This window comes from Cygnus atratus, chromosome 9 (assembly GCF_013377495.2).
Source record: "Cygnus atratus isolate AKBS03 ecotype Queensland, Australia chromosome 9, CAtr_DNAZoo_HiC_assembly, whole genome shotgun sequence".
NCBI lineage: Eukaryota > Metazoa > Chordata > Aves > Anseriformes > Anatidae > Cygnus > Cygnus atratus.
Window position 1 is genome coordinate 16,135,409 of NC_066370.1, and position 25,292 is coordinate 16,160,700.

At 70.1% G+C, this 25,292-nt stretch overlaps 1 protein-coding gene across 4 annotated transcripts; it reads left to right on the top strand.

Annotated features, from left to right (window-relative positions):
• Window positions 1–2,980: 2,980 nt before the first annotated feature.
• TNK2 (tyrosine kinase non receptor 2) lies at window positions 2,981–23,348 on the top strand. Of its 4 annotated transcripts, none has more exons than XM_035544805.2 (16): window positions 2,981–3,125; window positions 11,201–11,378; window positions 11,524–11,594; window positions 12,982–13,194; window positions 13,328–13,480; window positions 13,707–13,984; window positions 14,107–14,233; window positions 14,334–14,480; window positions 14,688–14,782; window positions 17,592–17,786; window positions 19,316–19,407; window positions 19,973–20,017; window positions 20,774–22,125; window positions 22,578–22,673; window positions 22,783–22,910; window positions 23,030–23,348. In XM_035544805.2, exons 2-16 carry the CDS (start codon window positions 11,216–11,218, stop codon window positions 23,034–23,036), a joined length of 3,162 nt encoding a protein of 1,053 aa, XP_035400698.1. In that variant the 5' UTR covers window positions 2,981–3,125; window positions 11,201–11,215; the 3' UTR covers window positions 23,037–23,348. The 4 variants fall into 4 exon arrangements, with proteins under 4 accessions (XP_035400698.1, XP_035400696.1, XP_035400697.1 ...); XM_035544803.2 differs by lacking the exon at window positions 2,981–3,125 and adding an exon at window positions 9,515–10,087; XM_035544804.2 differs by lacking the exons at window positions 2,981–3,125; window positions 19,973–20,017 and adding an exon at window positions 9,523–10,087.
• The last annotated feature ends 1,944 nt before the right edge of the window (window positions 23,349–25,292 follow it).

A 25,292-nucleotide genomic window follows, 5' to 3' on the forward strand; every position in this document is an offset into this window, starting at 1 on the left:
CGTGGGCACCAAGCCCCCGCCGGGCTTGCGGCGCCCCCGCGAGCAGCAGGGGACTCCCAGGGGGCGGCCGAGCCCCGGCGAGCCTCGGGTGGGCGTGCGGAGGGCGAGGGGGGCCGAGGGGGGCAGCCCCGGGGCCAGGAGGGTCCGGGCGGGTGGGCGCGGGGTGCAGGAGCGCGGCCCCAAAGCGCGGCAGGAGCAGGGCCCGAGCCGCAGGGCGCAGCAGGAGCGCGGCGCCCGCAGGGACAGCGGCAGCCCCCCGGGGCGAGCCCGCTGGTGGGTGCGCAGGGGTCGGCAGGAGGAAGGGGAGGCGCTGGGTGGGGTGCAGGAGGAGGGCGAGCGCTACCGCGGGGAGCAGGAGCAGCCCCCCGGCACGTGGCCCCCGCGACGACGCCAGGCCAGGGTGTGAAGGCGGAGACCCCGCCGAGCGCGCCCCCCGCCATGCCGCCCGCCCGCGGCCCTCCTCGCCCCGCCGACGCCACCACGCCGGCACCGGACACCCGGCGAGGGATGCCACGGCCGTGAGCATCGAGGTAAGGGGAGACGCGGGCACCGGGACCGCTGGCGGAGGCGGTGCGGCGCTGGCACCGTGCCCTGCAGCACTGCGGGCATCCCCGGCAGCAGGCACCGGGGATGCTCGCCCTCGGTCCCCCTGCTCCCCTCCGCCGAGGTTTGGTGTCTGAACCCGCAGCGGAAGCCGGGGGAAGGATTCCTTTTTTTTTTTTTTTTTTTCTTTTTTTCTTTTGCTCTGCTCTTCCTCCTCCCCGGGCTGAACAGAGGACCCTTGTCCTCCGGGCACGGCCCCGCATCTCGGGGGCGTCGCGCCGCTGCCAGCGCTGGGAGCAGCACGGAGACCCTCCGTGTCCCCGTCACATCCGCCTCTGGCCGCATCGGGGCAGGTTTTTCTCACCGAAGCGCTCAGGACGCTTTCTTTTGCTCGCTTTTTCTTGCTTGCTCTAAAAGTTAACTCTGGCGACGCGCTCTCGGCAGCCTCGGCACGGATCCTTCCCCAGCAGGAGGAGGAACCCTGCTCTGCTGCCGTCCTCTCACTGCTGCTTCTCCGGCTTCGCAGCTCCGGACGGGTTTGGAGCCTCCCCAGTTACCCGCAGCCAGCAGCTCGGCCCCGTGCCCCTCGCCCTGCCGGCTGGAGGAGCCGCAGCAACCCCGGGCACGGGGCAGCCTCCCTGCCCGCAGCCGCCGCCGAGGCTCCCGCACGCCCCGGGCCGGGGAAGCGCCAGGGCCGTGCCGTCTGGGCAGGGCAGGCCGAGGCAGAGCCCGGCGCCGCCGCTTCCCCACGCGCTCGCCTCCGTGGTGCCGCCCCGGCACGGCCTCTCCCCCCTGCCCCGCGTTCCCCGGGCTGCTGCGGCGTCGGCGCGCCGCCCTGCGCCGTGGGTGCCCTCGCGGTGCCGGGCCTCTGCATCCAAACCCTTGCTGGCAAATTGGCAAAGGCCATCGGGTTTTGGGAAACCCTGCTAAAATTGCGACCTGAGCGCAGGGTGTGCACGAGGAGCCGGGCAGGATGGGAGGGGGGCTGTTCCTCCAGGACCCTTTTTAGGGAGCCCCCCGAGCGGGTAAAACCCCATCCCGCGGTCCCGCTCGAACCAACCCCTGCCTGGGGGCGCGGGCGGGGGCGCACCAGCGGGATTCGGGGCTGCGCAACCAGTTAGCAGCCCCTTGAGCCACCCCGGGGCCTCGGCCTCGTTAGCCCGGTGTTCATTAGCGCGGGGCGTGGTGCCGGTGGGGCGTTGTGGGAAGCACGGCTGCGAGGCCGCCGGTGGTGCCCGGTTCTCCTGTGCCGCTGCCCCGGGCAGGGTGCGGGGGTGGCAGCCGTGACTCAGCTCCCCTGGGGCTTGGGGGGCACAACGGGGGAGCAGCTTCCCCCCGCGCACCCGGGTTGTAGGGCCAGGGGGAAGCTTCCCAGGCGTCTCTGCCCCCTGCTCCCTTTGGGAAGGGCTTGGAGGCCGTTTTGAGCCCACAGCCCATCCGACGCTCGCCCACGGGCACCCCTTGATGCTGGCTGAGCATCGCCTCGGGCTGGGGGTGCCAGCCCCGGGGAGCTTTAGGGAGAAACTCTCCCTCCTCCCCCTGCCGCCACCGCAGCCCTCGGCAGCGTCCCAAGGCTCGGGGCAGCGCCTTCACCCCACGGCGCTGGGACGCTGCAGCTGCTACGGATGGAGGAGGAGGAGGAGGAGAGCCGGGGGGGGGGTGCGGTGCTGGGGGGGGCTGTGCCTGCGGGCGGGGGGGCAGCTGGGCCTCCTGTGCCGGTACCACCGGTTCCTGCAGGTGTGGTGCCACAGGAGAGGGTGAGACCGTGCGGCTCCTGCTCCCACACAGTACAGAAGGGTCCCTTGGGTGCCCTGTCCCCCGTGGGGTGCCCGGCTGCCCCTCTGCAGCTACACTCCAGACCTCAGCTTGCTGCACTGGCTGAGCAGCCCCAGGGGGCACTGCCCATGCTGCAGCCTGGCCAATTAGGCTGCCTTCAATTAGCGCTAATGACTAGCAGATGCTCAATGGTCTGGCCAGGGCACCGCTCTGCTCCAAACCACCGTCCCTTCCCAGCGCCAGGTGCTGGGGCAGGTCGGGGGTTCCTGGACGTGCCTGAGTCCGGGGGGGACATGGGGCTGGGGGCACCATGGGGCAAAGCCTGCCCGACACCCAGGGGTGCTGAGCCCCTCTCCCTCCCCGTGGCCCCAATAAGCTCCTTCACAGGGGAGCAGGAGCCCAGCCATGGGTGCAGGGTGACATTTCCAGTTCTGACCTGGCCCCCAGCACCGGCCGGACAGATCCCCCCGTGCACAAGGCTGGTGCTCCACGGCCAGGGTAACCGTGGGTGCTGCCATGCCAGCCACAGGTGGGCATTTTGGGGGGCTCCCGTCAGACCCCGGGTTTGGTTTTCCACCCCTACAGGGTTTGGGGCAGGCGACGGGTGCGGGGTCAGCAGGATCCCATCCTGACCTCTCCTTCCTGCTTGGCCCCAGGGGACCCTGCGGCCAGCGTGAGCGGAGCCCTGCCATGGCTGCGCAGGCGAAGCCCTGACGCCATCCTGCGTCACCGCCGGCCTCGCGGGGACACCGGGACACGGAGCAGCCCTGCCAGGGGACCCCAGCAGCGCGGCCGCCCCGGCCCAGGTAGGATCAGCACGGGAGATGTCGGGCACGGACCAGCTTTGCGTTGGGGTGCTGGTTTGCAAAGGGGGTGTCCCTCCGAGTGCTCGGTGACACCAAGCCCAGTGCCCTCTCGTGGCAACGCCGGGCTCAGCTGCGCGCTCTGCCAGTGCTGCCCTGGGCACGGGGCCCAGGTGGGTGCTGCGGGGGGTGCTGTGCTCGGGGGTGCCCACGGGGAACGCGGTCGCTGCATGCGTTCTCGCCCTTTCCCCCGGCTTGCACTGCTCTCCTGCCTCTTCGTGCCGAAGCAGGGTTGGTTTGTCCCTTAAACCAGCCCGGTGCTTGCCCTGCTCGGTGACAAATGGAGATGGGGACGAGATGGGGGTTGGCCAGGGGGTCGTGTGTGCCCCCTGCCCCTCTCCATGCACCCTGGGCAGCACAGGGCGCGCACCTGGCCCCGTTGTTTCCCCCATCACCCCTGGGGATGCGTTGCGGACTGGGCCGGATCCTGCTGCAGATGCAGAGATGGGGATCAGCCCCTCAGGTGCGATGGGCTACCGTGGCTGCACGTGGGCTCGTGGTCCAGCCAGGCAGGCTGCTAGCCACGCTGGGAGCACAGCATGCCCTCAGCCTGCCCCTTGGCTGCCTGTGCCGCCACCGCTCGCCATACGGCGGGGATTTAGCAGAGGAAAGAGGCTTAGGAAGAGGATTGGGGTTGCGCCGGGCTTTGTCAGGGCGGGGGGGCACCGCTGGGTGCGGCTGCTCCCGGACAGGCTCCGAGGGACGATTGCTGCCCGGAGAGGAGGGGACGCGCTGGGGCAGGATCCGGCCATGGCATCGGGCTCCGGTGGCACGGAGAGCGCAGTGTGGGGGCACCTGGCACCGCGTCCTCGCCGTCCGCCCCCGCCGCGGGTGTCACCGTCCCTCCGTGCCGGCTGCTCGGGACACCCCAGCGAGCTGCGTCGGGTGCCAGATGCGAAACACACGCCGGTATGGGCTCACCGAGATGTGGAGGGGACCGGGGTGGCACGGCAGCGGGTGGTCCCCAGGGAGCACGGGCAGCAGCATCCCGCAGGCGGGCAGGATGCAGCCGGCAGCCCTGTTCTTCACCACGCCGTGCTGCGTGTGTGTGTTTGCACGTGTGTGCGCGCACGCCTGCGCCGGAGCAGCCGGCCAGGGGAGTGTTGTCAGTGCAATTTGGGGCCGCCCCTGGGCCCCGCCAGGGCTGAGCGAGCCAGCCCGGGGCGCCGCGGCCGTGCCGCTGCCGGTGACATCACTTCCAGGTGACACTGCCACCAGGAAGGTGGCAGGCGGGGTGGCGGGCCCCAGCACGGCCAGATGCGACGGCGAGCGGGGCGATGCGCTGGAGGTGAGCGGGGACCCGGTCCCCCCCAACTTGGGGGGGCTGCCCTATTTTGGAGCCCCGACGGCTCCCCCGGGGCGCTGTGAGCGGGGCGAGGGTGGGCGCAGGGCGGGATGCTGCTGTGTGCGCCCCGGGGATGCTGAGAGGGATGCGGGGACAAACTGGGATGCTGGTTTGCCTGGAGGGCTGGGGAGGGCTGGTGTCCCTGCGGTGGGAGGGACGCCCTGTGGTCACCGTGACTGTCACCGCCCCGGGGGCTTCGGTGGCCGTGGTTTTGGTGGGAATCGCGGGTGTCGTGCTCTCCGTCCTGCTCCGGAGACCTCATGCTTTGGGTTTTGGCTGAGCCAGCACCTGAGGGTCCGTGGCGCCGGGATTGGCACGGTTTCGGTCCCCAGCGCAACACCCAGAGGCTCGTGCCGCCCACCCCCGTGTCACCTGGGGCTGGCCGGCATGCGCGGGGTGACCCCGCGGGGACGGGGCACGGACCCCCCCGCCGCACCGCTCCGCCGGCACCGGGGGGGAAGGTCGGGGTGGGGTGGGGTGGGGTGGGGTGGGATGGTGGGGACACAGACACGGGCACTGGGTGGCTGGAGGGCCGGTGGCATACATAGCACGTGCGTCAGTCACCGGCCCGCGGCGTGCCAGCACGGTGACGCCGGCGGGCCGCGCGCGGGGGCGGCTGGCTGCTCCCACGCCCCGCGCCCGCGGGCTCGGCTCGGCGGCTGAGCTCACCTCTGTGGTATGGCAGGAGGAGCCGCCGAGAGCCTGCCCGGGGTGCAACCCGCCCCCTGTACAGCCCCCCGGGGTCAGTGCCCCCCCGGGATGTGGGGTGTGATGGGAGCAGGGTTGGTGTGGGGGGGACAGGATGGGCCACCTGGTGTCGTCCCCCCCCTTCCCCCCCCCCCAAAATCAGCCAGGGGTTTGGATGCGTGGTGGGGGCGAAGGGGAGAATAAGGGGGTGGCTGTGGGGGGGTCACTGGGGAGAGATGGGGGTACGTAGGAGTGTTTGTGGGGGACGGGATGGGGCATTGCGCCCTGCGGTGTTGGCACCAGGAGCCTTTTGGTCCCCGGGGCTGCGCGATGCCTCCGAGCACAGGCGGGTGCGGGGGGGCTGCAGGGCCCCCACCCTCTGCCTCCTCCCGTGCTCACAGCTCTGCTCGGGGGGCTCTGCCCCCATCCAGCCAGGCGGTGTCAGGGCACGGGGGCGGCTCCGATGGGACGCTGACAGGTCCCCCGTCCCGGTTCCCCATCTCCCCGCGCGGGGGGTGGCTTCCCACCCCCTGGAACCACATCTGATGCTGGAGGGCTGCAGGCAGACGCATCATCCAGGAGACCCCCAGCACCGTGATAAGGGCGGCGAGAGGGTTGATCGCAGGATAAATCCTCCCGGCACATCCCCCCCGCCCCAACCCCAGGACCCCATCAAACCGGGGCCCGGCCGCGCTCCCTGCCCTGCCGAGCTTGCGCCAGCGCGGCCCCGCTGCCGGCTCGCTGCGGAGCAGCCATCTTCCCCGAGCATCCCTTCCCCCTCCGCCGGCGCGGGGGTGCCCGCAGCGGGAGGGATGCCGAGGATGCTGCGCTCCCCACCTCCCCTCGCCCCCCGTGGGCGCCCCGCAGCGGGGCACGCTGCCCCCGTCCCCACCCCGCTTGCCGCAGAGCCGCAGCCGCTGGGCGCCGCTCCCCTCCGCTGGGCTGGGGGGAGAAGGGGGCCGCCAGCGCGGGCGGCGATGCCACCACCACCGATGCCACCTCCTCCCCGCTCGGGTGCCGGGGGGGACAGCGGGCACGCAGGCAGCGGAGCCGGGAGGAAGGCGGCGATGCCAGGGCTCGGGGTGAGGACGGGTGCCCAAGGGGCTGCCCTTTTCTCTGTGTTTGTTTTGTTTTGTTTTTTCCCCCTCCCCTCTGCATCCATCCACCCCCCCCCACACCCTCCCTCCCTCCTTCCCCTCCATCACCGCGGTCACCTTCACCCTCTCGCTGTTTTCCGGAACTGCAGCAACTTTCTGCCATGTGATCCCACGCCCGGCTCCAGCCCTCGCCGCCCCCAGGCAGGCGCGGGCGTCTCCGCAGAGCCCCCCGCTCGCCGCCGCGGCCCCAGCCATGGGCGAGAGGTGCGACTACCAGCGCCTGAGCAGCGCCGAGGAGGAGGAGGAGATGCTCGGCCCCCTGCCCCACAGCCTCTCGGACAGCACCGGGCTGCGAGCCCCGCGGCCGGGCGGTGGGCACCACGGGCGGCCCCCCCAGCAGGACGTCACCCTGGGCATGCCGTGCCGGCGGGTCAGTGCCGGGGGGGAGCCGTGGGGAACCGGTGGCACGTGTGTCCCCGAGAGGTGCTGGGTCCTGCTGGGCCGGGGGGTGTGGGGGGGGGGGGGCTCGTAGTCATGCTCCCCTGCATGGCATCTCTGTGTCGGGGCCCTGCGGCGTCCGGCTGCGGGGGTGGCATGGGGACAGCACCCCGCCCCGCATGGCTGCGCTCCTGTCCTGAGCCACGAGCAGGGCTGGCTGCTCCTGCCTGCTGGGGAAACTGAGGCATGGGGGCAGGAATGTCATTGCTGGGGGGGAAAAGGGGGGCAGTGCTGGGGTGGGGACCCAGGTGTCCCCGCGGCGGCACGTATTGTCCCTTCCCGATGCAGCTTGGGGCATGGCAGGAGCTTGGCTCGTCGGGTGCTGGCACAGGTCTGGGGACAGAGGGGGTGCCGCAGGGCGGGCACGGTGCCCGGCGTGGGCGGCTGGTGGCCAGGCTAGTGGCCATCCACGCTGGCAGGGACCCGTGTCCCCTGCCCTGGGTGACCCTGGGCAAATTAGGAGTCGGCCCTTCCCCCCCACGAAGGGGGCTGGCAGGTGCCTTGGTGCCTCTCACCCGCCGTGCCTCAGTTTCCCTAAATGAGAGCGAGGGGTGGGGGGCGCACGGATGCTGGGGAAGGGTCCAGTGTGGGGTCAGGATCTGCACACCCCAGGCACCTCCTGCTCTGGGGAGGTGGAAAAACGGGGGGTGCACGTATGGATGATGTGTGCACGGGGGTGTAAGTGGTACGGGCACAGCTGGGGAGGCATAAAGCTGCATGTAGCAGGTCCGTGCTGGGGGTGTAAGGAGCACACCGGCGCGTAGGCACCTTGTGGGTGCAGACGGAGATGTCGGGGTGCCATCACGGGCAGCGCTGAGCGTGGGAGACAGACGGGGTGCGTTTGCACCCCCGCGCGCCGCCTCGGGAGGGCGTGCACGGTGTGCGCGATGCGCCGATGGCTGCGTGGCTGGCAGGGGTGAGCCGGGTGCCAGCGGGCAGACGTGACGTGTGTGTGCCACGCCGTGCCGCGGGTGGGTGCCCGTGGGCGCACGGTGCCCGGGCACGATGGATGTGTGTGCACGGGGGAGCAGGGTGCGGGCGGTGCCGGGTGCAGGGGGAGCACCGGGGGCTTTGCCGCGGGGCTCGGAGTGTCTGCGCACGTGCGCCCGGGCACAGCGGGAGCTGCGGGGAGGGTGGTGGTGGGGATGGAGTGGGGGGGACGCGCGGAGGTGATGTGTTTGGGCGCCGTTAGCACGCGCGCTGGGGGGGCGGCGGTGGTGCGGTTGCGGTCGTGCACGTGTCGGGGTGTGTGCGTGGTGCGTGTGGTTGCAGGAGCGCGCGTGTGTGGTCCTGGGGTGCACGTGAGAGTCGGCACCGCCTGCGCATGAGTGTGTGCGCACGTAGGGTGCATCCCCCGAGCTGCAGGTTGGGCTGGGGGGGGGCCCCGTTCTCCCTGGCTGCACTGTGCTACCCAGCCCCTTGCGCCCTGCGCCGCGGCTCTGTGCAGTATCCTGGGTTTTGGGGGGCTGTTGTCTGCGTCCCACAGCCTTTGGGGACAGTGACCCCGCGCCCTGCTGCTGTGCTGGCATGGGGATCACCATCAGACTCTGCTCGCTGGTCTCTGACCCAAGGTCTCCGTGCTACCCCTGCGTGTGTGGGCCCAATGCCAGGAGGGAAACTGAGGCACGGAGCCTCCCCAGCACAGCGAGCACAGCCAGAGCCCCTCGCTGTGCAGGATCAGGCCCTGCCTGCTGCACTGCGCTGACCTGGGCAGCCTTGCCTGGGGCTTGGGGGTGCTGGAGGCAGCGCAGATGCTGCCCCCGGCTACTGGGAGCCATGCACCGGTGTGGGGCAGGGAACCCCCCGCGTCCCCAGCGTCCCCCGGGCTGGGGAGCCGGCGCGTGGCAGAGCTTGGTGCCGAGGGCACCGTGCCCGGCTGTGCCCGGTCAATGGGGCTGTTGTGCCGGGTGCCGGCCGGGATCCCGGCGGTGGGAGCCACCGCGGAGGCTCCTCCAGCGCAGCGAGGGCTCCCCGCCTGCCCCATCCCCTTCCCGGGCACCTCGGCACAGCCAGGGCTGCAGCGGGGGTCCAGCACTGGAGATTTGGGGGGGCCGCAGCAGGAGAGTGCCCCGGGTCTTTCCTCTCTCACGCCGCGGCTGCCGGCACCGCCAGCTGTTCTCCCCGGGGAGCTCGCCGGCGGACAACGCGCCCGTGTTCGGGTGCCAGCCCTTGGCCCCAGCCCCATCGGGGACGGGAGCCAGCCCCGGGACACCGGTGGCCGCGGAGGGTCCCGTGCCCACCTCCCCCAGCACCCCGCAGGGCCTGGCACCCGGGCAGACAGGCGCAGGCCTGAGGGGCCGGCAGCACGCCCGCCGTCCCTTTGGGCCCACGGGGGCGACGGCGGCGGCGGCACGGTGCCCATCACCCTGGCGTCGTGCCTGCCGCCTCCTTTTGGGAGCGCGGGGCCGGATGTCTCCCCTCCCTCCTCGCTTCCTTGGGGGGGGGGGGGGGGGGAAACTGAGGCCCGGGAACGTTTCCCAAGGCCGGAGCGAGGTTTCCATGGCAATGGGAGCCGGGGGTCCGGTCTCCCAGGCGGTGCAGCTGCCGGAGCGCCCGCTGAACAAGAGAGAAAGCAGCACATTGATCGGAGCCCGGCCCCCCTGGGCTCGCGGCCCAACGCCGGGCCAACGCGCAGCTAAAATAAACCCTCCTGGGACACGGGCTGCGTGGGCAGCCGGGCCGGGACGGCGGTCGATGCCCGGCTGCCGGCCGGGGGGGGAGCCCCACAGAAAGCCAGGAGCGAGCCCACGGCCGCTGCTCGGAAAACGCCAACGCCACGGCTCCGGTCCGGCCCCGGCCCGATTGCGTTCGGGAAGGGGAGGGCAGGACGGTCGGGAAGGAGAGGCTGGAGAGCACGAAGGAAGGAGGAGGAGGAGGAGGAGGAGAGGGACAGCCCCGCGTCCTGCCGCCAGCCCCGGTGCTGCGGGGATGCGCTGAGCCCCCTGCTTGCACCAGGGGATTTGTGGGGTGGCTGTGCCCAGCTGGCAAAGAGCGGCGCGGGGGCCAGGGGGAGGCCGTCACCCACCAGGCTGTAGCCACCACGACTCCTCCACGGCTCCCCCGGCTCCGCTGAGCGCTCCGTGCCCCGGTGACACCGTCACCAGGCGGGGGACGTGCCCCCGGAGGAGCAGCAGAAGCGTGCGGGCGGCCGCGGTGCCCCGGGCGAGGCTGGCTCCGGGGACGAGGCCGCCTTGCCCGGTGGCCGGCCAAACAGGATGCGACGCTTCGAGACGCTGCGCCGTTCCTTCCCGTTCCTCGCCCGCTTCCGCGTCTACCGAGTAAGTGGCCGTCACCCACCCCCCCCCCCCCCCCGGTGCCCACGGGCAGGGGACCCGGGTGGCCCCGTCCGTGCTGGGAGCCGCCGGCTCCCTGTGCCGCGGGTGCCCCCGCGTGCCCCGTGCCCGGCCGCCTGCCGCGCCCGCCGTATTTTTAGCCCCGTGCCGAGGATTGGGATCACGGTGACGCGGACCCGAGAGCGCGGGGAGGGGGGAGAAAGGGCCGGGGGGAGGGGGGGGGGTCATGTCTAATCCTGGGGGAAAGGAGAGGATGGAGGGGGCTGCCCGGCGGTGGGGCCGGGCCGGGGGCTTTCCCACGTCCCCTCCGGCTCTCGGGGGCGGGGGGCAGAGCCGGGTCCCTTCCCGGAACGGCTGCGATCTCGGGCAGGGGCGCGATGCGGCAAGAGGTGCGTTTTGGGGGGGGATGCGGAGATCCCTGCTGGGAGCTGGCCCCGTGCCTCGCACAGCTGCAGGGGGCGATGCTGGCAGCACCGGGACGCTGCTTGGACCCCGTCCTCATCCCCCACACCCTCATGGCTCTGCGTCCCCATCCGTCCCTTCCCCGAGGCTGCCGGCACAGGGCCACCACCCCGTGGCAGAGCCGCAGGTCTGTGCCCCGTCCCAGCCCTGCTGGGTGTGCGGGGACACGAGGGGACACTGAGGCAGTGCTGTGGGGTCTGTCCCTGCTGGGGACAGCTGCCGCCTCCGCTGTCAGCCACTCCAGCTGGGCACAGGGAGCCTGGCAGGCAGTGTTTGGGGTGCCCCGCGTGCATGTGTGGTGCCAGGGCACGGAGCATCCCTTACAAGGTTGTGATGTTCCCCTTGCATGGGGCCGGAATCGGGGACATCCATGCCATGCCTCAGGTTCTGACCCGTCTCCATCCCTGGCTTCAGCGGGGCTGTGGGAACAATGGGGCAGAGATGGGGTCCCTGCCCTTCCCCGGGGGTGCTGCTCTGCAGGAGATGAGTCCCTCGCATCCCCCCCGTCCCTGCTGGCACAGGGACCAGCCCCAGCTTTCGGCCCCGTTGGGCTGCAGGTGGCAGGAGAGGGACGGGCCCCTGGGGACGGAGGGGAGCAGGGCAGGGTCCCCGCTAACCAGGCGCGGTGTCCGGCAGAAGCTGAGCTGTAGCATGCAGTCGGAGGAGGGCACGGACTGGCTGCTGGAGCTGCTCACCGAGCTGCAGCTGCAGCAGTACTTCCTGCGCATCCGGGACGAGCTCAACGTCACCCGCCTCTCCCACTTCGAGTACGTCAAAAATGAGGATCTGGAGAAGATCGGCATGGGGCGCCCCGGTGTGTACATCCCCCCCAGATATCCCCCCGTTTGGCTGCACCCCATTTTTGGGGGAGCCCAGAGGGACGTGTGGTCCCAAGGGATGGAGAGGGGTTTTTCTCGGGAGGGGACCCCCGTGTTGGTGACAGTCCCCGTGTCCTGCAGGCCAGCGGCGGCTGTGGGAGGCGGTGAAGCGGAGGAAAGCCATGTGCAAGAGGAAGTCCTGGATGAGCAAGGTACGGCCGGGAGAGGGGCAGGGAGGGTGTGATGGGGAAACTGAGGCACGCCGGAGGAATGGCGCTGCCTCGGCCCCGTGCAAGGAGCTGGTTTCTGTGTGCCCCTCTGCCACCTCCTTCCCACATTTCTCCCTCGGCCCTCTCGGTGCCCGTCTCTCCCAGTGCTGCAGGGTACTGGGGACAGCCCTGTCCCCCCCGGTGCTGGCAGGGACTGGGACACAAGCCCCCACCGCATGTCCTGCTGCGGCATCACCCTGCCTGGCCCCGCACGGGTTGCTTCACAGCTAGGGACAGCGGTCAGGAAATTCATTCCCCTCGCGTGATTTGCCTCTTTTTTTTCCAGGAAACTCATTCAGAGCTAATTAGTAGCAGAGCCTCAGCCGGCTCCGTGGGCAGCATCCCCGCTGTCCGTCCCCCTGCCTGCCCCAGTGCCCTGCAGCACCGAGGCAGGGGACCCCGGGATGCGTGCGGGTGTCCCTTGTGCCCCCGGGTTGCTGCACCCCTGGGCACCTCGCACCCCCAAAATGCCCGTGCGCTTGCCAGCTGGGCGCTGGGTCGTGGCCTCTCCCTTTCGTGACTCATCTGGGCCGAGCCGGGGCCGGGATGGGCTTTTAATAGAAGGCGACTCAGCCTCGTGCCGGGCCGAGAAATGCCACCTCCCACCCTGGCCACATGCCTGCCCCAGCCCCCGCGCAGGTGCCAGCATCCCCAGCTGGGAGCCGGGGCTGGGACAGACCCCATCCCTTCCCTTCCCGGTGCTCGGGCCCGGTGGGGAGGAGAGGCATGGAGAGCCCATCCCCAGGGAGAGCCCATCCCCGTCCCCTCTGGGCTGGTGACCAACACAGGGCGGGTGGCAGGGCCCGGCAGCCGGGGTGGTGGTGGCGGCAGCAGCACGTGTTGCAAGGCCCACGTCGCTGCGGGGATGTGTCACCGCGCTGGAGGTTTCTCTTGGCCCGCTGCCCGGGCACATTGTGCGGCCGCAGCCCGGCCGAGGAGTGCCCGGGGACCTTCTGGGCTCCTGGGGGGGTGGCCTCTTCCCTCTCTCCATCCCGAATCGCGGCTCAGCAAGCAGGCAGCCAGAGGAGAGGAGCCTGCTGCAGCCAGCCTGCCTGGGGGAAGAGCTGGGGTCATCATTAGGTTCCAGAGTGTACGTGAGGTTTAGGTCATCATTAGGTTCCAGAGTGTACGTACTGCATGCAGGCGATTTATTGGCACCACTCCCAACACCAAGAGGTGGATGGGGTGGCCTGGTTGGCACCGGATAGGCACTGATATCACCATTATGGGAAGGGGAAACTGAGGCAAGCCGTGCCCACCAGCAGGCAGGAAGGTTCGGGGTCCCCATGTGTCTCCGCGCCCCCATCCCACACCCCTCTGCGCCCCACAGGTGTTCAGCGGCAAGCGCCCCGAGTCGGAGCTGCCCCCCCAGCCGCAGAGCACCTTCCGCAAGCCTCCCACGCCGCCCCCCCCGGACACCGGGGGCCAGCACTCGCTGACCTGCCTGATCCGGGAGCGGGACCTGTCGCTCTTCGAGAAGCTGGGCGATGGCTCCTTCGGCGTCGTGCGCCGTGGCGAGTGGTGCACGCCCGCCGGCAAGACGGTGAGGGGCCGCGCGCCCGCGCCGCTGCTGCTCGTGGCGTGGGGGGGCCGGGCACGGGGAGACCCCCGGGAAGGTGTCGTGCCCGGTCCCGTGGCTGTGTTTGGTTTATTTAATTTTTATTATTTGGCTGTAGCTCAACGTGGCCGTGAAGTGCCTCAAGACGGACGTGCTGAGCCAGCCGGAGGTGCTGGACGACTTCATCCGCGAGGTGAACGCCATGCACTCCCTGGACCACAAGAACCTCATCCGCCTCTACGGCGTGGTGCTCTCCCACCCCATGAAGATGGTGAGTCCGGGGGGGCAGCGGGACTGACCCCATCCCGTGGCTGCTGCCACCGCTGAGCCCCACGAGGCAGTGATCCCATCCTACAGGGCACCGTGAGCCCGATGGGCTCCGTGCCCCGAGTCCTCCACCAGCATCCCCAGGACTGGGGATTTAACGGGGCTGGAAAGCAGCCCCAAATAACGTGTCCCTGGCATGACCACCCCGCTGTCCCCTCCCTGCGGCCCAGGTGACGGAGCTGGCCCCGCTGGGCTCCCTCCTGGACCGTCTGCGGAAGAACCAGGGCCACTTCCTCATCTCCACGCTGTGCCAGTACGCCATCCAGGTGGCCAAGGGCATGGCCTACCTGGAGTCCAAGCGCTTCATCCACCGCGACCTGGCCGCCCGCAACATCCTGCTGGCCTCCAACGAGCAGGTCAAGATCGGGGACTTCGGGCTCATGCGGGCCCTGCCCAAAAACGACGACCACTACGTGATGCAGGAGCACCGCAAGGTGCCCTTCGCCTGGTGAGCCTGGGGAGCTGAGGGCAGCACCCCAGAGTGCTGACACCCAGGGAGGAGGAGCAGGGGGCTCTGCCCAGCCCCTCCTGATGCTCATGTCCCTCCCGATGCTCGTGTCCTTCACTCAGGTGTGCTCCCGAGAGCCTCAAGACACGCACCTTCTCCCACGCCAGCGACACCTGGATGTTCGGGGTGACGCTCTGGGAGATGTTCACCTACGGGCAGGAGCCCTGGATCGGCCTCAACGGCAGCCAGGTGGGTGTGCATGGTGCCGATGGGATCAGCGCCCTCACCCGCAGCGCCCCCAGGCCCAGCCGGGATCCAGCACCCCGTAACGGCGCTGCCTGCCCCGCAGATCCTGCACAAGATCGACAAGGAGGGCGAGCGGCTGCCGCGGCCCGAGGACTGTCCCCAGGACGTCTACAACGTCATGCTGCAGTGCTGGGCGCACAAACCCGAGGACCGGCCGACCTTCGTGGCCCTGCGGGACTTCCTGATGGAGGTAGGCAGGGAGAGAGGGGATGGGGTCCTCAGTGCCCCCTTCCCATCAGCTGTGCTGGAGCGTGGGCAGAGTTAAGGGTACCCGAGCGGGTGACTCGGTCTCGTGCCCATTGCCAGGGCTCCCCGACCCCAAAGCAGGGGACACGGGGATGCTGCGTCCCCGTGTGCTCATGTCCCCGTGTGCTCACCCTGTCCCCGTCCCCCCCAGGCCCAGCCCACCGACATGAGGGCCCTGCAGGACTTCGAGGAGCCCGACAAGCTGCACATCCAGATGAACGATATCATCACCGTCATCGAGGGCAGGTATTGCACGGCGGGGGGAACCGCGTGCCAGCCTGCACGGGGACGGGGGACCCCAAGAATTGGGGTAGGGACGGGGTGGGGATGAGGGGCTCTGCGCCCCCTCCGGCACACCTGGCTGCAGACCCCACAGGCGGGCAGCCCCCTCGATGGGGACATCCCAGCTGGGGGCACGGGGCCGCCGCCGTGCCCGCGGGCAGCATGGCTCTTCCCCACGCCGCCCAGGCTCCCTGCGCCGCCCGGCCCCGCTGACTCACCCCGCTGCACTTGTTGCTTTGCCCCGGCCTTGCCCCGGGTAAACGCCTGCCAGGCGGCCGCACGCACCGGGGCCGCTCCCTGCTGATAGTGGCGGGGACGTGCCACCGTCACCGCAGGGGCACCGGGCGCTCCGTGCCGCCGTGGCGTGGCCTCTGCCTGCACCGAAGGCTTTGCTTACCGGCTCCTCCATCCCTGCTGGATGCCCTTGTTCCCCCCCAAACCGGGGGTCCCAGGACCCCGTGCTTCAGGCTTGGGGGGGACTTTTTGTCCCCAGGTGCCCATCCTAGGAGTGGCGTCACCCTCGAGGGTTCCTGCCCCGCTCCAGCCCTGTTATGCTGCTTGGGGACAGCAAGGGGGCACCCCCAAAAGTGTCCCTTCCTGGTGGCATGCAGCGCTCCAGCACCCCGGGTGGCCCCGTAGCAGGGGGGAGGCGAGGAGAAAGGAGCTGCTTTCCCTCTCCCCCCTCCTCTGGGGCCAGATCCCTGCATTTAGTCACGGCCCGGAGGTGAATCAGGCCGGATTTGTGTGTCTGGAGGGACCAGCTTTCTCCCCGGGCTGCCGATGACTCTTGCCCAGGGTCTGGCAGTGGTGGTTTAATTGCAGGGAGGGGAGGGGAGGGGAAGGGAAACGGCGTCGGCGGAGCGAGGGAGGGAGGGAAGGAGCGGCGGAGGGCGGCGCGGCCGTGCCAGAGCGCGCACATCGTCCCCGGTGCATCACGGGCGGGCTGGGGGCCCCGCTGCCGCCGCCGCCACCGCCGCTCGCCCCGGCTGCGCTCGCCCCAGGTGAACCGCACGGGTTGGGACGCGGCGGGGAGGGACGCTGGCGGGGTGCCCTGGCCCTGCCGGTGGTGCCGGGAGCACGGGCTGTGGGAGCACGGGGTGCTGGAGGAGCTGGGGTGCAGCCTCTCCTGCCTCAGTTTCCCCAGGCGGGCACAGTTTGGGGGTGCCTGCGGGGGGTGCGGGAAGGGGTAATGGGGGTCCCAGCGAGTGCCGGTGCTCCGGTGTGCCCCAACAGGCAGGAGCACCGAGCCCTCGCCCCGTGCCTCAGTTTCCCCAGGGGTTGCTGCCCCCCTCACCGGGTGCTGGGGAAGGCGGGCGGGGGGCTCCTGGGGGGGCCGCATCCGGCCCCGGCGAGGCCGCCCGGGGCGCCGTAAACACCCCCCACCCCTTTTTCAAGCCCCTGCGTGTCGTTTGAATGAGCGCCGGGCGTGCGTACGTGTGTGTGGGCAGGGGAAGGGGCCCCCGGCTCCGTGCACACGGCAGCAGGACCTACCTGAAAGCCCCGCGGGCCCAGCCGGCCGTGGGGTGGGGAACGGGGCCGGGGGGAGGGGGGGCAGCTTTTGGGGTAGGGGGGCAGAGCGGGTTTGTGCCGGGGGTCCGAGCAGCGGGGCTGGGGGGGCACAGAGGGGACCAGCTTGGCCTCAGCATCCCTCCGGGGTGCTGCTGGGAGCGGGGAGGAGAGCGGGGGAGACCTCCCAGGGTGGGGGGCCCGGCCCCCGGCCCCCCTCGGCCGCCCTCTCCGGCACGCTGCGGGCGAGGGAGGGTGCCCGGTGCCGGCTGGGCTCGGGCTCGGCCACGCCGAGGGGTCCCGGCGCTGAGTAATGCGGCTGGCTGGCGGCGAGCGGGGAAGGTAAACAGGAAAAGGGCTGAGCTAGTGGCCGCGGGTGACTCACAGGTGACTCCAGGAAACCGCGGGGCCCGTGCCAGCCTCGCCGAGCTGGCACCGCAGGCGGCAGTGCCACCCTCCGCACGGCCTCGCGGACAGCAGGCAGCCCCCCCGGGGTCCCCCGGCACGGGGCGGGGGGGACGTGGTGGGTGCGGGATGGGGAGAGGCTGGGGGTGCCGCTCGGGGTGCCCTCCTGGGGTCCCCTAGCTGTGTTTGTCCCCTGCCGAGGCAGGGCTCTGCCGCTGCCCTGTCCCACCCCTGCTGGTGGCCGTGTCCCCCCAAGGCTGCTCCTGCCCTGGGGTGGCCCCAGGGGGTTTCACGGCTCAGGTCCCCCTGCCCACGCCGGCCTGCTTGCAGGAGGGTCACCCCACGCAGGGCTCCACCATAACGTAGGAAGGAAGCAAGGGAGACCCCACAGCCCTGCGTCCCTCACCGTGGTCCCCTCAATTCCCCCCGTGGGGGCTGGGATATGTGGGGTTGGACAGCAGCGCCCAAGCTGCTCAGTCCCATGCACATTGCTTGTGCTGCCCCTGGTGGCGTGGGACACGGGTGTCACCCCCACGGCTCCTGCACGTCCTGCGCCACCCAGGGCTCAGAAGGGGCACGTCCTTTAGGGAGCTCCGTTCCTCATCCCCCGCATCCCCAGCGGGTCGGATCCTGACCCCTTCCCGGGGTGCGGGGTGGGGGGGCAGAGCACGCCATGGGTGCGGGGTTAGGATCCTGGGCACCCTCCCCGGCTGTGCCACCGCCTGCCTGCGTGACCTCGGGTGAGTCACTGTGCCTCCTCCCGTGTCACCGGGGCAGGGCGCGTGCCCCACTCCCACCGCCACCCCGGGGGTCTCGCCGTCCTCCCACGCCGTCCGTAACGAAGGTCCTTTTTGTTCCTTAGGGCCGAGAATTACTGGTGGCGGGGTCAGAATAAGCGGACCCTAAAAGTGGGCCAGTTCCCCCGAAACACGGTGACCTCGGTGGCGGGGCTGTCGGCCCACGACATCAGCCAGCCGCTTAAAAACAGCTTCATCCACACAGGCCATGGAGACACCAACCCGCAGCAGTGCTGGGGGTTTCCCGATAAAATTGATGAGTAAGAAACTTTCTGTCTTCTCTGCACCCCCCTGCCTCCCCCCCCGCCTTCACGGGAGCCAGCCACAGCTTGGCTTTCCTCCCTTTAAAAAAAAAAACTCCTCTTCCTCCCTGGTGTGCTGGGGCTGGTGGCTCCTGGCAGGGTCCCCGCAGCTTGACTAACTCCCTCGCCTCTTCTCACTAACGGGGTCGGGCGCTGCATGGGGGGGAGCTTGGGGGCTGTGGAGCTGTGCTGGTGGGGCTGCTCGTGATGGGGTATGGGGCCAGGCTGGGCACGGAGCCCCTTGTCCCAGCCTCATGGCCCCTCGGTGCTTTGCAGCACCCCTGCTGCATAGGGACGGGGGAAATGTCCCCCCAGAGGTGGCTGCCAACGTTTTTGGGGTGTCCTGGGGCATCGTGTGCTTGGAGGGGAGTCGGTGTGAGCGTGCAGCCTGGCCGCATGCTTTTAACAGCGTGTGTCCTCTTAAAAAGCAAAATATATTTAAAAAAAAAAAAAAGGGGGGGGCCAGGCATCGTGCAGCGTGTCCTGGCAGGAGCTGGGTGCCAGGACCCCGCACCCCGGGGCGCCGCAGCGCCCAGGAAGCTGTGGGCAGGGTGCGCTGGCTTGCTGCGGGGTCACGGCGGCTCTCTGCCAGCGCTGGGGCTGGGGGGGCCGCGGGAGGGCTGTTTGGGGGGGCAGGGTACGATTTCAAAGCCTGGAAAGCTCCCGCTGGGCCGAGCCAGCTCCCGCGCCCGTCTCACCGCATCCCATGGGACGGCGATCCCCGTGGCCGTTGGGCACCCCGACCCGATACGGCCCTGCTGGTACTCTCGATCCCATTCTGCCCCCGTCCCCACGGGGCCGTGCCCCGGCGGCCCCCCGGAGCGTTTCACCGCCGCGCGTGCGCGGACGCACCTCGTGCCCCGGCAGGCCTCCCCGCGCCCCGCTGCGTGGGCACGCGCCCTGGGTACGTGCCGTCCGGGCCGCGGAGAACGCACCGAGCCCGGCACACGCCCAGGCCTTGGGGCTCCGCCGGCTCCCTGCCTCACCACGCCTGGCTTGCGACGGCTCGCCCGGGCCTCCCGCCGCGCTGCTCCCGCCGTGCCCTGGGCGCGCGCGGCACCCCCGAGCACCCCGGTGCGGCACCGCGGCTCTCCGTGCCTCGTGCGCGTGGCACGTCGCGCACGGATGGGTGCCGGAGCCGGGGAGGGGATGGGTGGCACCGGGACAGCACCAGGGGGCTGTGCCCTGGAGGGAAAAGCCTCTCGGGGTGCATCCCCGGGCAGCCAGCAGTCGTGGGGATGGTGCTCGCAGCGGGATGTGGGTCTCCCTGCGGGGCACGGTGCTTGGTGGAGGGGCTGTGGGGTCTTCCCCATGTCCCCATCCCATAGCAGCGGGCAGGTTTTCCTCCTCTCGCCCCCCAGCAGCCCCCCACCGTAGGCGGGGGTGTGCTGAACGTGCGCCCGAGCACGTGCTGCAAGCGTGGGGAGTGCGGGGGCCCTGCACAGCACCCCGCTGAGCCCCCGCGGCGCTCTTCTCTCTCCCCGCAGGCTGTACCTGGGAAATCCCATGGACCCTCCTGACATTTTAGGTGTGGACCTGACTGCTGCCAGACCCACCCAGCTTCCAGGAAGGGCTAAAAGTAAGCAGCTTTTCCCCCTGCACCCCCTGCCTCCAGCCTGCCGGCTGCGCAAAGTCCCTTCTCTCTGCGCCGGGAGCTGTGCCCTTTCACCTGGGTGACGGGCAGGATCTGTCCCTCCGTCCCCTCCGCTCTGTCTCTCTGCTGCCACTTGCTTGCTGCAGCCCCGGGTGGCAGGGAGCCGGGGTGACGGCGCGTGCCAGCGGTGTGGGCGGCTCTGCCCAGCCCCGCCAGGCTGGACTCTGCCCCGCCGGCCTTCGGCCGGGCCCCTCGTCCCCTCCCGGGGCAGGGCTCCCCATTGCGGGGGAGATCGGCTCGGCGCAGTCGGAGCCGCGACGTCCCCGGACGGGGAGGGAGGTCAGACACAGTGTGAGTGCCACCAACCCCCTAAATCTGCGATCCGGGGGGAGCTGGGGGGGCCCCCACCAGCATCTGCTCCCGGCCAGCAGCAGCTGGAGGGGGGCACGAAGCATGCACCGCGCCCCCGCTAACAACCGCCCTGGCTGCCGCTTGCTCCCCGCGCTCCCCCTGCGCCTCCCCTGCTCTCGGGCTCTCTCTTCTCCTGCAGGGCAGCCGCCTCCGCGCCCGCCTCAGCCTTCAATCCTGCTTACGAGTAAGTCGGGCTGTTCTGGGAGCCGCCAGCCCTGCTCGTGCCCCCCTCTCTTCTCTCTTAGCTCCTTTCTTCCAAGGTACTCGGGGCGTGCTGTGCGCTTCTCGCCCGGGGCAGCCCCCTGCCCTCGCCGGCACGCACGGGCACCGCCGGGCACCCGCGGGTGACAGCGCGGCTCTGCTCCCCGCGGAGGAACGCGTCCCCAGCCCTCCAAACCCGGGGCAGGCGTCCCCGGGGAGATGGTGCCGCCCGTGCTGCCTGCCCCTGGGCGTCTCCAGGCTTGTCCCCCTCCTCTCACGTCTTCTCTGGAGGGACCGGCGGGGACTAACTGCTCCGAGGGGCCACCCGCCACCGGTACTGACCCGGGTGCCGCTGGACCGGGCATGGCTGCAGCGTGGCATGCGCTGGGGTGGCCGTGGAGCAAGGGGGAGACAGGGCAGGGTCCCAGGGGGTGGGGAAGGGCAGGGGCACCTCGGGTGCAACCCCCTGTCCCCCTCGGATCCTGCCCCAGGAAGGCAAGCACTGCTGTGGCCAAGGTGGGAGTGGGGCGAGGAGGCACGGAGTGGTGGAGCTGAGGCTGCCGTGCCATGGGTTTGGGGGAGCTTTCTGTATGCTGGGGTCTCGCCGTGGCTTTGGGAAGGAGGGCAGTTGGGATCTGGGGTCATTCCCCAGGAGGGTTGTCCCCACCTGGGGACAGGAGTTGGGGATGTTGGTGGGTGACACCATGGGACCCTCACCGCCTTCTCCCTTGCATCCTAGAGCCCTCCTACGACCCGGTCAGCGAGGAGGACGAGGGCCTGTCGTCTGGCTTCCGAAAACTCTGCCTGAAGAAGCCGGGCCCGGGGAAGGGTCTGCGGCTGGCCAAGCCCTCTGCCCGCGTGCCGGGCACCAAGGTGGGCGAGCGGCAGCCTGGCCGGCCACCCAGCGAGGGACCGGGGAGCGGCGAGGTGACCCTCATCGACTTCGGGGAGGAGGTGCCCCCCGCCAGCCCCTCGCCCGTGGGGGAGCTGACAGCCCCCTCCCTCGCCAAGCTGGCCATGGAGGCCTTCTCGCTGCTGGACAAGACCCCCCCGCAGAGCCCCACGCGAGCCCTGCCCCGACCCCTCCACCCCACGCCGGTGGTGGACTGGGACGCGCGGCCCTTGCCCCCGCCGCCCGCCTACGACGACGTGGCGCAGGACGAGGACGACTTCGAGGTGTGCTCCATCAACAGCCCCCCCGGGCGGCGGGGCAGCCGTGCCGGGCTGCCCAGGGCGCGCGAGCGGGGCGAGACCAACTACGGCTTCGTGGACGAGGGCGAGCGGGCAGCGGGGCTGGAGGACAACCTCTTCCTGCCCCCCAAGGAGGCCAAGCAGCCCAGCCTGACGCAGACCACCGAAATCTTCGAGGAGCTGCAGCAGGAGTGCATGAAGAGGTTCAACGTGCCCCGGGGGCCGGCCGCCTGCCCGGCAGACGACAAACCCCAAATCCCTCCCCGCGTCCCCATCCCGCCCCGGCCCCTGCGCCGCAATGAGCCCGGGCGCTGGTCGGGGGAGCTGTCCCCGGCCTCGGGGGGCGAGGAGGACCGGCCGCCCCAGATCCCCCCCCGGGACCCCCTGTCGCAGCCCACCTCGCGGACGCCCAGCCCCATGGCCCTGCAGGTGGGCTCCCCCCAGCAGCGCGGCGCCCTCTGCTCCTGCCTCTCCACCTCGCCGGGGAAGCCCATGCCCACCACGCAGAGCTTCGCCCTCGACCCCAAATACGCCACCCCCAAGGTGATCCAGGCGCAGGGCAAGGACTGCTCCAAGGGGCCCTGCATCCTGCCCATCGTGAAGGACGGGCAGAAGGTCAGCAGCACCCACTACTACCTGCTGCCCGAGCGCCCTGCCTACCTGGACAAGTACGAGAAGTTTTTCAAGGAGGCCAAAAGCCCCGAGGAGGCACCGGCGTCCCGCGTGGTCACCACGGCCACCGTCCGGCCCATGGTGCAGCAGCAGCCGGACTACAAGGCCAACTTCTCCTCCAACAACAGCAACCTCGGGCCCAAGTGCCTGGTGAAAGCCTCCTGCAGCCTCCAGAAGATTGTCTACGATGGGCCGGATGGCTACCGCCCCTCTGAGAAGATCCGGCTGGTAAGCGGCTTCCCCCGGGGACGCGGTGGCTTTTGGCCGGGCGGCCGTGGGCTTGTTGTGTCACTTGGGCAACAGCCATCCCTACCCCGTGCCTCGGTTTCCCCGTGTTCAATCCCCAAGTGGGTGGCTGCGAGGAGTCCCCAGACGTGCAAAAAGAAACTCCAAAATGGGGATTGGAGACCCTTTTAACCCAAATTAGCCCTACCCACGGCTTGGCCCCGTGGAGGGGGAGGAAGGTGGCCGTCCCTGCTGGGCACAGGGCGGTGGCTGGGGATCTGCACCCCAGCACAGGAGGCAGAAATCCCACATTGACTCCCTGCTGCTGGTGCCCAGCTCTTCCTAGCTGGGGATGGAGTCATGGGAGGGGCATCCCTGGTGTCCTGACCCCCCCCCCCCCCCCCCCCCCCCCAGCTCCTTGCTGGTGGCACGCGGTGACCGTCAGCCTCCCCCAGGTGCAGGACATGGTGCACGGCGTCACCACCGAGGAGTGCCAGGCGGCCCTGCAGAACCATGGCTGGAACGTCCAACGGGCCATCCAGTACCTGAAGGTACGGCACGCTGCGGCGCCCACGCCAGCTCCCGCGGGGGTGGGTGCGCCCCTGCCACCCCCCCCACCCCCCCCCCCCCCCCCCGTCCTCGCGCCCTGTCCCCTTGCAGGTGGAGCAGCTCTTCTGCCTGGGGCTGAAGTCCCGCGTGGAGTGCCACCGGGTGCTGGAGATGTTCGACTGGAACCTGGCGCAGGCCAGCTCCCACCTCCTCGACCCCTGCGGCTCCTCCCGGCAGAAGTAAGTTATTTTTGGGGCGGCTTGGGGGGGCTCTTCCGCGCCACGCTGCCCTCGGGCTTCCAGCCTTGTCTCCCCCCCCCCCCCCCTCCCCCTCCTGATCTCACGTCCTCCCCTCGCAGGCGGTGACAGCGGGGACCAGGCGAGCTGCGTTGGATCCGGAGCAGGCGCCTGGCTGCGGGGCCGCCGCGCAGTGCCCACCCCGGGCCGCACCACCCGCTGCTGGACTCTGGACTGAGCCCCACCTGGGGGACGGGGGTGCCCCAAAAGGGTCTGGGAAGGCCCCGGCCTCTGTGCCAGGCTGCCTGCGCCCTGGCTTGAGAGATGAGCTCCGTCCCCTGGCCTGTTGTTGAATTGTTTTTTGTAAAGAGAAATGTAATTTTAATATATATATTATATATATATATTATATATATATATAAAATATTCTATGGAGAGGAGGAGGGTGCCTGTGCCCGTCTCCTGGCTTCCTCCCTGCCAGCACACGGGGACCGGGGTGTCCCTGAGCCCCCCGCAGAGGGACACCACGCGTTCCCAGGAGGGATGCAGCCATGCTCCCGTGGCACCCCGCAAGGGGACCCCCACGGCACGACCCCAGTTCCTCCCCTTTCCCCTCCCCATGGCTCCAGCCGCCCCCGCGCCCCACGGCAGATGTGCCGGGAGCCTGCTCGTGACTCATGCCCGGGCAGGGAGCGGCGAGCCCTGCGTCGCCCCCACCCACGCGAGGGGCGTTGTGCAACCGGGTGGCACCGCCAAGCCGCAGCCAGGTGCTGGGGAGGTGGGTGGGGGGCTGGCACCCCACAAGCCGGGTGCCAGTATTAATCTACCTCCAGCATATGTTGGACCCCCCCCCCCCCCCCCCCCAGCTGGGTTCCCCCAAGTTCCACCTTGCGCCAAGGGGGGACCTCGGTGGCCAAGCCCTCCGGGGTGCTGGAGCACCTGAGTGCGCGGGGGGGGGGTGGATGTGGTGGTCTCTGGGGTGTCGTCTGCCCCGTGTGCGTGCAGAGGTGGTGGAGAAGTCCCCGTGAGTCACCCCGCTATGGCCACAGGTCCCTGGCACCCGCTGCTCCCCAGGGGACGGGCAGGTTTGGTGGTGGTGCTGCTGGGGGGACACCTGTGTACAGGCAGCTGGGGCTCTCCTGTGCCTCAGTTTCCCCACCCAGAGCTGTCACGACATGTCATCGACATGGGATGGGTGTCCATGAAGCGAGGGAGGCGCAACGCCTTAACCAACTTGTTTTTTCCGCCCCCCCCCCTAAAAATCCCAGAGCTGGAATAGGCCCTGAGAGGGAGGAAGCAAGCATTTCTTTACTGTAACGACTCCTGCCAGGTCCAGGGGGGCCGTTGCACGCCAGGGTGAGTCTCGCTGTCCTTCCACTGGTTTAAGGTGACCTGCGAGCCAGGGGACGGCCCAGCCCATGTTAGAACAACCCCCCCGGCACGGATCTGCGTGGGTGTTTGCAATGGGATGCACTCCGATGGGCAGATAACCCCCCGCACGCAAGGACTCCATTAAGGTCATCAGCCCTGAACGCAACGCCCCGCGCCTTCGGGGGCAAAGTTGGGATGCCCCATGCGCTGCCCCCATCCCCAGAGAGCCCCCTAATAGCCAGGGTCCCTTTTGGGCAGGTGGGCTTATGCAGAATCCAGGACTGGATTTTTTTTTGGGGGGGGGGCTGCATGAGCAGGGATCGCCCCCGAGCAGCAAAGCATCAGTGCGCTGGGGTAGGGCACGGCCATGGGTGTCGGGCAGGGGTGGGATGAGCACCACCAGGTCTCTGCGTGGCCTGGGGGGGGGGTGATGCCATGCCCCCGGGATGGGGAAGGGTTAAGCAGCGCCGGACCCCGAGGCGGTGGGAGCTGCTCCCTTCCTTGTTCCTCCTTGGCGGCGAGCCCACGGGTGCCAGGGGTTATCGGCTGCCTGGTCAAGCGTGGCCAGGACGTGGCAGCAAACGGGGAGGGGTGGGTGCCAGGCTGGGGGGAGCACCCCCTCCCAGCAGTGCTGGGGACCCCAGCCCCTCTCACCATCCCGTGTCCTCTTACAGCCCACCAGGTAGCCCCCAGCATTTATCGACCCTACAGATGCCCCCAACCTTGGGGTGTCAACCGTGGGGTCGATCTGGGTAAGATCCCAAAGCCTCCCCATGGCTAAAGCAAGGACTAGGAGTGTCCCCCAGCACCAGCACATCCCCAGGGCTGGGACACGGCCACCCCCTAGGAATGGGGAGCTGTCGGTGCCCCGGGGCAGGGCACGTGGCGCTGGTGGCAGCGGGAGGAGGGCTGGCACGGGGCAGTGCTCGCTGGTGGGGCCGCCCCGCTGCATCACTCCCCTCGGACACTGGGAGCCACGGGAGGTGCCAGCGACGCTGGGAGCCTGCTGCTGCC

Bases quoted from the DNA above. Each gene is read 5' to 3' on its own strand.
- TNK2 (XM_035544803.2), top strand. From the start codon at position 10,025: ATGCGACGCTTCGAGACGCTGCGCCGTTCCTTCCCGTTCCTCGCCCGC. The intron at 19,408-19,972 runs GTAAGCAGCTTT...CTTCTCCTGCAG, and splicing joins GCTTCCAGGAAGGGCTAAAA to GGCAGCCGCCTCCGCGCCCG. The intron at 22,674-22,782 runs GTACGGCACGCT...GTCCCCTTGCAG, and splicing joins GGGCCATCCAGTACCTGAAG to GTGGAGCAGCTCTTCTGCCT.